The sequence below is a fragment of the Choloepus didactylus genome, chromosome 3 (assembly GCF_015220235.1).
Source record: "Choloepus didactylus isolate mChoDid1 chromosome 3, mChoDid1.pri, whole genome shotgun sequence".
Lineage (NCBI taxonomy): Eukaryota > Metazoa > Chordata > Mammalia > Pilosa > Megalonychidae > Choloepus > Choloepus didactylus.
Window position 1 is genome coordinate 94,761,233 of NC_051309.1, and position 13,489 is coordinate 94,774,721.

Sequence of the window (13,489 nt, forward strand, 5' to 3'; positions counted from 1 at the left end):
CACCTACACAATCACCAAAAACTCTATCAAAGGGCTACTGATTGTTTTTACTACCTAATGAGTCACAAGGCCAAATTTAAAAAGCAACAATAAAAGGAAAACCAGCCTTCCTTAGCTTTTTGTGCTGCTCAATTATGGGCCATAAAACTGCTTGGAAAAAGAAAATGGCCCCTCACTCCTTCCATAGGGTCTGGTTTTTTGTTTACCCTGCTCCATCAGATTTAAACAATATGTTGAGTTTTGTGAAGCTGGTTTGGATGATACCTTACCTAAACATGAGAGAAATCAGTAGGCCCAACTAAGGTCATGTTAAATGTTAATTTCTGCCAAGAACTGGGGCTGTAAGGTCTACCAGCCAAACAGGAAGCTGCTTTTTATGAATCTGCAGTCAACTTGCCTTTATGGTGTTCACAGAGGGCTGGGTGACATAATAATCCAAAATGGCTAAAAATCCACAATTTCTTTGTCTTAATAATATGTTTTGTGCTTTATTTTCCTTTTTTATTTTTTTAATCTATCTGACCATCTGATTAGGTGCATGTTTTACCTCTGAGTCCATTGTATCTTACCTTAGAGCTTTAGAAGCAGGTATGATCATCTAATGCAATGGGTCCCAAATTTTTAAATTGTCTGAAATAGTAAAAATATCCCAATTTTTGGTAACTGATTTAAAGTTGCCAGCTTTGTATTTCATTTGGTACATACGGAAAAAAAAAAAAAATTCAGAATGAACAACTACCAACCACTGGCATCGTTTCATAAATGAAAGGACATTTTAACTCAAAAAAAAGTAGAAGTCTTTAATCTTAGGGGAAAAGAGAGAGAAATGTATTTGAATAAATATGGTTACCTGAAAAACTTAGCAACTTGTTTTCTTTTTTAGTCACAGACTGGGCAGAACTTTGTCCAAAATGAACATTGATCCACATACTACAGTTTGGGAACCACACATCTAATTCAATCTCCAACCTTGAGCTGAAGAAATTAAAATTAGGGTCACCTGACTACGGTCATAGAGTTCATCGATTTTGAGTAGAGCCAGGGTTAAAAGCCAGGTCCTCTAACTTTGTGCAGTGTATAATCTATCCTACTGTAAAGGTGTCAAAAACTTTTACAGTTTGCAGCAACACAGCTCCTGACACCAACTGTACATACTGCTGTAACTCAATCCAATTCAATCCTGACTCCAACTCCTTGGAGTTAGGCCAGACTCCACAGGTTAGGGGTAATCCTCTACAAGATTCCACTTCAGGCACTAGTAGCAAGTATGGGGGCCCATGCCACCCACAATTCTGAGCAACTGGCTAGAAATTCAGGAGTTCCACCCTCCCCCACTCCAGGTTTGATAATTTGCTAGAACAACTCAGAGAACTCACTGGAAGTACTTGCTATACTCATGGTTATCGTTTCACTATGGTAACAGAATACAAATAAGAAGAAACCAAAAGAAAAGACACATAGGGCAAGGTCTGGGAGAGTTCCATGTCCTCTCCAAGTGGAGTCAAGACAATTCAGCTTCCTGGCACAGGGATGTATCTTATCAATCACAGAAGCTTTTGGGGGCTTCGCATGTCCTGAGTTTACGTGCGGGTCTCATTACATGGGCATGATTGATGGAATCAATGTTTACACTGTCAAACTCAATCTGCAGTCCTTCTCCCTTCCCAGAGCTCAGGGAGGTGGGTTGATATGGCATGACTCAAACCCCCAACCCCCTAATCACATTGGTTGGTCTTTCTGGTATGGCCAGTCCCACCCTAAGGCTTCTCCTGGGCCCACCATGAGGAAAAAAAGACACTCCCTTCAAATGAAATTCCACAGATTCAGAGGTTGCTTCCCCAAGAACTGAGGACAATGATTAGCCAAGTTTTTCCTTACGCTGCACCTGCTTAACCCCAAAATTAAGCTACTACTACTTTTTTAAATATACCATTCATAGTAACTTGGAAGATTTATCAAAATAAGTTTTGATAAAATAACAAATGATGCAAAATCAAAGCTTAAAAATTACATTATTATAATGTCAAATTGAAAAGCATTATATGAAATTACAAAGACAAAATTATCTCAAAAAAAAAAAAATAGATTGTATACGTCTATTAAAAGATTTAAAGACAATATTCCAAATGAGCAATGTTTAGGTCCACTGGCAGTATTATAAATAGTTTTTTCCTTTTGGATTTTCCCTTTTTTTTAATCAATGTTCATGCACATACTTTTGTAATCATAAGTATCAACTACATTTTTCAATCCAAAGAATAAATACAAGGCCATAATTATGTTCGTTTCAATGTGTTATGCCAACATGCTCTCATATATGTTTTTTTTCTTTTTTTTTTTTAAGTAACATTGATGTGTCATTGAAATGTTACATGTCCATATTGGTTTCATCTTGCTTGACTGGTTTAATGAAAATGTAAATACACGTGCCAGTGAATAAACTCACTGATCCACATGGCCCTGCTCTGAAAAAAATAAAGTTTATAATTATGTTTCACAAACTTTAGAAGCAAACTTTTGCATGTGTTAGGGGAGGAGGGGAGGAACATGCCTTGACCAACATTTATGTAAAATGCATGTGCCAGAAATTATGATGATTAAAAAAAAAAGGAATCTGATGATAAACATTTTAGCAAATTACAAGCTGCACTCTAAAATACTTATATATATCCACTGGGAGGAGAATGTCAGTTTGAGTGGATGTGTACTTAGTGTTTTTATAATGCAACATAAGCAGATTATTATAAAAGTGTATGCAACTTCATGAGCTTTTAATGCTTAAATATGTAAAGTTAGTAACTAGTTTGTTTATAAGTTAATGGAACTTTAGAAATTAAATAGAAAAAAATTATGGATTTGATTTCACTTCCCATGAGTTAATTTAAAAAAAAAAAAAAAGCTAAAACAACTGAAGAATTTATGGGAGAAAAAAATTGAATTAATACTGTCAAATACTGTTCTGGCTTCACTTGATGTTACAGAACAAGGAAATGCCTGGCCCTGTTAATGAATCTTAGCTCAAAGCAATGAACAACCTCCACAAAGTTTATGTGTTGCAGTGGTTTTTTTAAGGTAGCATTCATTTTAAAGTTCCTCACAAAATCATAAAAAGAAAGCTATAGGATGATACAGTAGGGAAGAAAAGTACAATATATTGTAATAGCTGGGATTATCAGGGCTGCAAGTTTCAAAAAAAAACCAACCCAAACTGGCTTAAGGAAAAGAAGAAATTATTGGTTCATATAACTGAAAAATCAAGGGGAGGGATGGCTTCAATTGTGGTTGGATCCATGAATCCATGTGATGTCAGCAGGACTTGGTTTCTCTCCCTCTCTCCTGAATCTGCTCATCTTGATTTTTAATTCTGCATTTCTCAAAGTTTTCAGTTGCAAAAAAAACAGATATGCCTAGTTTAAGAAGAAAAATCAATTTATTAATGAATTTTAGCTAGCTCACAGCGTCTTTGGGAGGGCTTGAGAATCAGATTTAGAGACTTGCAGTCAGAAACACAACCCCAAACCACATAAAGAACCAGTTCACTGCAGAGACCACAGCCAGCAAAACTGATCTCAACGTTTTTAACCCCAGGCACTGGATGCAACAGCTACAACCATTGCTATTGGTGCTTCTAGAAATGGAACTCAGCTGCCATGGCTTTCCAGAATGGAGTCCTTCTTTGACTCGCTGATTAAAAGCATGGCATAAGTGGATCTGATCGGCAGAGCCTAGAATGCACTATTCTAAGGCAAGATAAACTAGGGAGGTAAGAATTCAGCTTTTACAGAGGGAGGTGGTCCCATAAATTGGGGAATTCTTCAACATAGGAACGTTGTTCAAAAGTGGCCAAAAAGGATAACAAATAAAAACCACAGCTTTTTCCCCTTTAGGCTTTGTAAGCTCCCAAAATGGTTGCCAGCAGCTCCAGAATTACATCCCTCCAGGTTCAAATCCTACAAAGAAATCACCAGTGTTTTATCCCACCAGACCTGGCAAAATGCTTGTTGTCTGTCACTAACTCCATTATGTTTCATGCCCGCCTCTGAACCAATCACGAAATCAGGGGAATATGTTACTCTGATTGGCCAGCACTGAATCACATGCTCACCCCTGGCATTGGAAGTGAAGTCGAACTGTACTTGAAGCATTTGAAGTGCTTGCTCTTAGAGTAGAGAGCATGTGGTCCCTAACAGAGAAATTGCTATTTCCAGGAGCCCCTGCAGGATTTTTCTGTAAGCCTACAACTGCTCTATTTAAAAAGTCATTGTCCTTGCTTAGATTCTAGGAACAACTTCTGAATTTTGTGCATACACTTAGGGCATCAACAAAATGAGAAACCAACTTTCAGTCTGTAGGTAACTCCCATTTATTTATTCATTCACTGATCAAATATTTATCAAGCACCTACCAAGAGCCAGGAACCAGTCTAGGTAGTTAGTATTCACCCATGAACAAAACAGAAAATGTTCCTGCCTTCCTGGAGCACACATTCCAGCAAGGAAATAAGCATGAAGCTGAGACTTTAGAAAACTCTGCAAATACCATGGATAATCCTTTAATGAGACAGCAGAAGCCAATATAGCTAGAAGAATGAGTATGTGCAATGATTCGTGGGTCTGATTCTTCAAAACCTATTAAGATTAAGTTGGGGTAGGCATTTATTCTAAGTTACTGGCACTCAAGGAGCTGCCAAGATTGCTCACAAATAACCAAAAGAATTAATCTTAACAGACCGTATAATTCTCCAGAGCTCATCGAGATTCTCCAACCCTAGTGCAAAGGAAAGAATCACTGTAGGCACCTGTTGAAATGAAATTTATAGGACTTTCCCTCAGAACTTCTGGGCATATCAAGTGGTTCTTATGTAAATAATCCGGAAAATGAAACTTTGAAGATCCTTCAAAGTGCTGCTCTCCTCTAAGATAACTAATTAACTGTATTAAACTATAATTAACCGGGGGTAAGGAAGAGCTGCCCTTTTTCTCCCACACTATAGCATTTCAACCAGCTATTCATTTGTTGTCATAAAATGCAACAGAACTTCTTCTCAATTCCTGATGTTAATAAGAGGGAAGTGGATTTCCACTCCAAGATCTTCAAAAGGATGATCCGGGAAAATGGAGACTTAATCTTGAAAAGAATGAGTACTAGGATGATACCAAAGCTGTTCTCTATTTTATTTTGCACTTATGATTTGATTACAACTGCTTTTTGGAGGTTTAGCCTGATAAATGCAATAACATCATGATGACTAAGGAAGTGGCTCAATAAATTGAACAGCCATCACACTATATTGCAAACAAACAAAATAACAAGTCAAACAAAAATAGGTCCGGTGTTCTGAAATTTTTCCTGGATTTCCTTGACAGTTCTGCTTGTGATCTGTTCTTAACTTTGGCTGATGGTCTAGGCTAAACTGGAAAAAATTAAAATAGTCATTTCTTGCTTGATAGACGTTTTCATTTAGATAAATTGATTTTAAAGTATCTGTAATTTTTAGTAGTGCATTTGGTTATACACAATTGCAATAAAAAATTAGTACAGTGGCACCTCGGTACATGAGTACTTTGAAACTCATCATATTTGGTATCCAATCCATTTTGACATGAAAATTTTGTCCCAGTACTCATCGTTTGTTTGGTACTTGACATGCAGGCATTGGTTGCCTCATGACCTGCTACCCTATCCAGCTGAAACAAAGAGTCACGTGTTAGTCACGCAGTAGCTCTTGCCCTGTGCACAGCCCCTTGTGGTCTTATCTTAGCTTCTGTGGACATTTTGTGCATTTTTGCACTTTTTTTCTCATGATGGGTCTTAAGAAAACGAGCAGTGATAGTACTGAGCAGAAAAGAAAATTACTTCACACCACCATTGAGCAAAAAAAGGAATTAATAGGAAAATATGAAAGCAGTATTCACATTACTGATCTTGCTAGGGAATACAGTATGCCTAGAACAATGGTCTCCACCATTACTAAGAATAAACAAGTGATAAAAAAAAAAAAGTCTGATGTTGAGGAGTTAGTGGAGGAACATCGTGAAGAACTCAGCACTGAGGAGCCTCAGGAACTACAGAAGGAGCAGCAACAAGACGTGGCTGAAGAGATTTCTTCAGGTGAGAAGGAGATAAGGGAGGATGTCCCCAGTTACTTGATAAAAGAAATGTGTGTAAAATGGGCAGAAGTTCAAAATTTTGTGGAGAAGTACTATCCGGACAAAGCTCGGATAAGCAGAAATGTGAATTTATTGAATGACCAGTTTCACATTTTCGAGGAATTCTGAAAGAAAGGCAGAAGAGTCCTCACTGGATAAATTTTTAGTGAAGGTGACAAAGAGTGTATCAGACCCTGTGGTGTAAGTTTAAAAAAAGAAAAAAAAAAGGCAGAAAAGAGAAAGAACACCTGAAGTACAAGTGCCCAATGTTCTATTGGAGGGGACTCTCCTTCCAAGCAACACTCCATGTACCCTCTCCTCCTCACCACTCTCCTCCCACCATCCCATTAGGCCACGGACTCTTCTCAGTACAGGTAAAGTGAAGTTTTTATTTTATTTAATCTAACTATGTATTGATTTTTAGGTTTATTTCTCAGGTAAAGTAATGATATACAGCCATATCTTTTTACATATTGCCTTAAAAATGTCATTGTCTTTGGTTTGAGAATGCATTAAATTTATGTATATTATCCCTTATAGGAAAAATTTGTTTAGTACTTATCATTTTTGGTACTCGTCATGCCTCCCAGAACCAATTAACAACAAGTACCGAAATGAAAGATTTTGTATGTGACAAATAGTTTATTTTGTATATGTAGGGTTAAAACAGCCTTCTAAGAAGGTGGAACTGATTAAATGGAGGACTCTTTACTCGAACACCTTGATTTGTTGGATTTGTTTTTTCAAATTTGGTATCAGGGGCGAAGGAGAGATCAGTGCTCTGAATAACAAAGAGAGACCAATTTTATTTCTAGGTTTCTGAAGGAGAAAGGACATAAGCAAAAAAAAAAAAAAGAGGAGAAAGAGGGGCATCTAGGAAGATGGCAGGCAATAGATACTGCATGGTGAAGAAAAAAATGAAGAAATCTCTGGTGATGGGATAATCAGAAAGGACTTGTTTTTCAAACTTGTTTTTATTGTGTCTCTAACATATGTACAACATGTGTAGTATGTTAATGTAGAACTCAATGAAAAATTGCAAAATGAATACCATGTGTTCCCGTTTGCTAAAGCTGCTAAAATGCAAAATACCAGAAATGGATTGGATTTACAATGGGGGGTTATTAGTTCACTAATTTACCATTCTAAGGCCATAAAAGTGTCAAAATCAAGGCATCCAGAAAAAGATACCTTAACTTTGAAGAAAGACTTCTGGCATCTGGAACTCCTCTGTCACATGGCTGGCATCTGCTGGTCTTTTGTTCCCTGGTTGTCTTGCTTTCAGCTTCTGATTCCAGTGGCTTTCTTTTTAAGGAGCTAAGGGTTCTCACTTAGCTTCTCTGGGGCAAACTCTGGGATTCATCTCTTAGCTTGGCATCTCCAAACAACTTTCTGTCTGCATCTTCAAGCCTCTGGGTCTGTGTCAGCTCTGAGCAATCTCTCTCCCTGAGCACCCTTAAAGTCTTCAGTAAACGAATTAAGACCCACCTTTAATGGGCGGGGTCATATCTCCATGAAAATAATCTAATCCCAGCTGGGACGCCTCTCCCCCCACTCCACCCCCACGTGGAAAGTTGTTTGAGGTGGGGTAGAGGGAACCATGGACATGAAGAGGAGGATCCATCTGGAGCTGAGGAACCAGATGCCAGTGGCAGTTCCAGAACTTGTCCTGGACAATTGCAAATCAAAAATTGAAAAACTGAGGGTTAAACAGCTGAATTTGTGAACTTGGGGTTAGTTCCTCAGCTTAATAAATGTAGGCTTGATTTTAGTTTCAAATCTCCTCAAACTACGTAAGTTGAAAAAGCTTGAGCTCAGTGACAATAGTATCTTTGGACGTCTGGACGTGTTAGCAGAAAAACTTCCGAATCTCACACATCTAAACTTCAGTGGAAAAAAACTGAACGATATTAGCACCTTGGAACCTTTGAAAAATTTGGATTGTCTGAAGAGCCTGGACCTGTTCAACTGCAGCCAGAGCGTCTTCAGTCTCCTGCCCCAGCTGACCTACCTGGACAGCTATGACCAGAGGCTTGAAGATGCAGACAGAAAGTTGTTTGGAGATGCTAAGCTAAGAGATGAATCACAGAGTTTGCCCCAGAGAAGCTAAGTGAGAACCCTTAGCTCCTATGACTGAGAGGACTGGGAAGTCCCTGACTCAGATGCCAAGGTAGACCGTGTGGATGAAGAGGAGGACAATGAAGAAGGAGAAGATGAGGAGGATGAGGAGGATGAGAATAGTGAGGATGAAGAGTTTGACGATGAAGAGGATGAAGATGAAGACGAAGATGTAGAAGGGGAAGTAGATGAAGATGAAGTCAGTGGGGAGGAGAAAGATTTTGGCCACAATGGAGAAGTCGATGAAGACAAAGACAATGAGGAGGAAGCTGAAGATGAAGAGGAGGAAGAAAGTGGAAAAGGCAAAAAGAGGAAGAGAGAAACTGATGATGAAGGAGAAGACGATTAAGAACCCAAATAACCTGCAAAAAAAGAAGTTTTCAGTATTGGTTGGCCTGCTCCTTTGGATTCGGTAGCTGTTTTTAAAAAAAAAAAAAAAAAAAAAAAGATAGCTGTGATACAAACTCCAGGAGACCCACCCAACTGAAGAGCCAAAACAGTTCCTGACACATTCCTCTTTCCTCCTTTTAGACCCTCTTGGAAATCTACCACCAAGCTTGGGGACCTCAGCCTGACAAAATTGTAAGCATTGTTACGATTTTGTGTAAGAATTGCTGTAGCATGGCTAGCTGTGGCCAGTGATTACTAACCACCTGTGGCTACCAGTCACACTGAGGTTATAACAGCATTTTTACTTTCTGTACAACAAAGCTTTGTAATAAAATCTTAACATTAAAAAAAGAAGAAGAACATGGCTTCTGTGAGGTACATAACAGACTCAAACCAGTATACCATGTAACCACCCAACTTGGTCAAGAAACAAAATATCGCCAGCAGCTCAGAAACTTCTTGTGCCTTGTTAATCAAAGACATCTGCCCTTCCCCCTCAGAAGTGACTATTATATCTAACATTATAATTTATTATTCTATTCATATTAGTGGGAACACAACGTATGTATTCTTTTGTGTCTGGCTCTTTTGATTAATATTATGCTTTTGAGATTTATCCATTCTATTTCCACTCTTCCACAAATAATGCTGCTATAAGCATTCTTGTACATTTCTGTTAATGTGCTTGTGTGTTATATTTCTCTTGTGTACATACAAATGAGCAGAGTAGCTAAGTCATTAGTAGGGTGACCATCTAACCTAGTTTTCTGGGGACAGTCCTCTCCAGGTCTTTTATCCCAGCATCCTAGCTGATTTAGCATTTGTCCTTATTTATTTAATTAATTAATTAATTTATTTATTTATTTATGTATACAAAGAAATATTATTATAACTTGCATTAAAATAAGCCAGGGAGGACTTAGTAGACCTCCACTTTGTTCTGCCAGCTGCTGAGATGGTTTCATCCAGGACTGTGTGACACATGTGTGCAATATACAGAGTTCTCCCTTTAACATGTGGTTAAATCTGAATGTTAACCAATAACCCAATTGTTTTTTCCATCCCTTTTCAGACACAATAAAACTAACATGCTCCTTTCAACGAAAGCATACTGGGCAGTCAACGATGAAACAAAGTGTCCTTGGACACTAGCAGCTACAGACAGCAAACTCCTTCCAGTCTTCGGGAAGGGTAGGGGAATTATTTGACATGCTGCTCCAACCAGCCATCTGGTGTCAGGAGCAGTTGTGCTACAGCCAGTGATACAGCTATGAGATGCAGGAAGCCAGTAAGCAGAATCCACAGGAATATGAGAAACTGCATGTTGTTGTTGGATCTGAAATATCTGTGGAATTAGAAGTTGAGCCACCCTGCTATAGAATATTCTGAGAGTTCTTCCTTTGGTGGTTTTGGAATTTACTGTATGCTTTACACCCACAACTATTTATATACTCTATTGTTGGTTAATAAACACTTTTTTAAAATGTTTATTTTAATGTATAAGAATATAGCTTGGTCTTTTCCTTTTTAACAAGTTCAAGTGAAGTAAAACCTTTTTTTTTTTCCCTCTCTTTCTCTGAAATCTGCTAGAAACACAGTTCACTAAAATTTCAGTACAAACTGGAAGAATTGTTTTTAAAAAAAGTATATATTAGCAAATATACATATGGCTTCACACTTACTAAACAATAAGTTGGCACAGAAAGCTTCAAAAAAAACAATTTACCTTATTTTTATATCTTAGGAAAAAATACTTTTGAAAATGGTTTCCAAATAAAAGTATCCCATAAATCTTCTAATATAATAAAAATCGAGTTGTTAGCCAATAAATATTGAAATAAATATTTCAAGCATTATATGATTATAATTACTTTTAGCTCCCCCACCCCTTTCTTTGCAAAATGTTCTAGCTTGAAGAAAAATTTATTTTGTCACCCTAGGCATCTTTTCAAATATAAAAGATAATGCCATGGTATTTTCCAAAGTGATTGTACCAATGCACACCAACACCAGCATTGCATGAGAGGAGTTCCAGCACCTCTGCATTCTCACTCACTGATGGTACTGTCAGTCTTTTTCAATTTTGAAGTGATGGCTTATTGCAGTTTTGATTTGCATTTTCAGAATACAGATTGGTTGAATATCTTTTCATTTGTTTGTTTCCATTTGGATAGCTCTTTTGTAAATGCCTACTTAAGGCTACTACAAATTTTTCTTTTGGGTTGTCATTATTTTCCTTATTTATTTCTAAGATTTCTTTATATTTGTTTTATATTGAACCTTTAGTCAATTGCATGCATTATAAAAATCTCCCACTCTGAAGCTGCCTCAGTGCTCTTAATGGTGTCTTTGGTGATAAGAGTTCTTAATTCTAATGTAGTTCAGTTTATCAAACTTTTCCTTCAAGGTTTTTGTATCTTATCCAAATAATTGTTTCCTACTCAAGGTCATTAAGATAATCTTCTACACTGTCATGTAGAAACTTTACTGTTTTGCCTTTCACATTTAGATTTACAATCCATCTGGAATAGATTTCTGTGTATGGTATATGATCAAGTATCATTTTGCTTTCTATATGGATATCCAATTGTAGCATTATTTTTTGGAAAGGAAAAAGGAAACTGGTCTTTCCCTTTAATGCCATCTTTGTTGTAAATCAAATGTCTATACATGTGTGAGTCTGTGCTTGGGTTCTGCATTCATTCCATTGGTCCATTTGTCAACTCTTGCACCAATAACACTTTGTCTTAATTCTGTAGCTTTCTAATAAGCCTTTTTATCTGTTAAAGCAAGTCCCTCCTCTCTAGTTTCATTCATGAGTGTCTATTCTATACCCTTAGCAACTCCGTATGCATCATAGAGTCACCTTTTCAGTTTTACCAAAAACACTCTTGGGAACAATAACAATGGCTAATGATTGCAATATCAACTATGTTCAATCACATGAGTTTCTAGTGATTCTCCTTGGTTATCTTTGGAGGGCATTAGGAAATCGACTCAGTATTTCAAAAGCTGTTAAATAAATGGAAACAGTCAACCATTTAACTTCCTTTCCCTATATGAATTGGATCTCAAAGTAACCAAAGAGTTGATGAGAAGAAGTTTTTATAGATCTGTTGCAGGTAATAAATGAAGGAAGAATTACAGGAATAGAATATCACCATTTTGCTACCCCTAAATAATTAATGATCATCAGTGGCTCCTAACATCACAGAAAGAGACATGATGTATCTCCTGATGGAAGTATATACCACCATTATGAAGTATTCTTGCAAAAAGTCGAACTTGAATCTGATCAAGACTTTATCTTTACCAATTTACAGGAAATACAGGAAACAGATGAATATGTTAAATAACACTACAGGGATTTAATCATCAAAATCCAGGTTATAAAATTTCTACTGGCCAGTGTTTCCAACAAATAAAGTGGGATGGGTGGGGGTAGCAAAAGAGATAAAAGGGGAACTCATGTATTGAAAGGGACTTAACAGACATCTTTATAGGGAGACAATTCTCCATGGGTCTATCATGTTTCTGCATGTCTTGCGAGCAGAGGCACTAACAGCCTTTTCATTCTAGACTATCTTTTCAAGGATGTTTTTTCAGCAAACAGATTTGGAAAAAGAGGTATATGTTTGCTACCAGAGCAGAGGACAAGATTTTTTCTGTCCATTAAAATAAAGATAATGTTTCCCTCTATGGCAAAAGTCTTGCAGGTTTGCTTTCAACCCATTCTAAAAGAATAGAGTTTCCCATGCTTGGTGTTCCTCGGTGATACAAACTCACCCTGCCATCCACCGGGCCACTCCACTCTGTCCCTGTGAGACTTGGGGGGCAAAAGAAAGCAACACTAACATGAAGCTTATCTTGATCACTGTGTCTTGAGTAATAAAGTTTTTTGTCTCTAACTCAGGAGTTGTGTCTTCTGCCAGAATTCTTAAAACTATGGGAGACTAATTGATTAGCTTGCAAAATAGGGTGAAGTCTCAGACACTTCACAATTCTTAACAATATCAACTGACTTAAATGGATGAACCTGATTTCTTGATTTGGATCCCATAAGAAGAATAATAATTCATGAGACATCTGAGAAATTTGAACACTGATAGTATATTTGATTGTATAAGGAAAAGCTGTTAATTTTTTAGGTGTGAAAATACCATCGTAGTTATGTTTTAAATGGTCCATATTTAAAGACCATGTAACGTTGGCTACAGGATCTTTGAGGACAGTTGTCATCAGATTAAGGAAGTTCCTTTCCTTTCTCAGTTTATTAAGTGCTTTAATTTAAAATGGATTTTGAATTTAATCAAATTATTTTTCTACATCTGGTGAAATGACCATATTGTTTTTCTCTTTTGATCTGTTATTGTGGTGAATCATATTGATTGATTTGCAAATGTTAAGCAACTGACATTTCTGGATTAAACCCAAATTGGTTGTGTTTATTATCAGTAGTATATATTACTGGATTTAGTTTGCTAATATTTTGTCTAGTATTTTTCATCTATGTTCATGAGCATGATTGCCCTATGCTTTTCCTGTTCTGTGATATTCTTGCCAGGCTTTGGTATCAAGGCAATGATATCCTTATTAAATGAGGTGCAGACTGTTTGCTGCATGCGTAGTCCTTGGAAGAGATTTTGGGTGATACTGGCTTTACTTCTTGCTTAAATACACTTGTAAAACTAACTGGACCTGCATTTCTGTCCAGTCAAACAGTCAATTAGTCCCTAAATGACAGGGACTACTTGCCATGCTTCTCTGGATTCACAAACAAGCCCAAATGAATATAAACAGATTATTTTTGAAGGCAGGCAGTATGAGCCCCT

General features: G+C 37.1%; 1 protein-coding gene across 1 annotated transcript; it reads left to right on the forward strand.

The window, feature by feature from the left end:
• The first annotated feature begins 7,749 nt into the window (after positions 1–7,749).
• On the forward strand, positions 7,750–8,616 carry LOC119528719 (acidic leucine-rich nuclear phosphoprotein 32 family member B-like). Its single transcript, XM_037829003.1, is given in 2 exon segments — positions 7,750–8,176; positions 8,285–8,616. Coding segments are annotated over 2 exon segments (759 nt in total).
• The last annotated feature ends 4,873 nt before the right edge of the window (positions 8,617–13,489 follow it).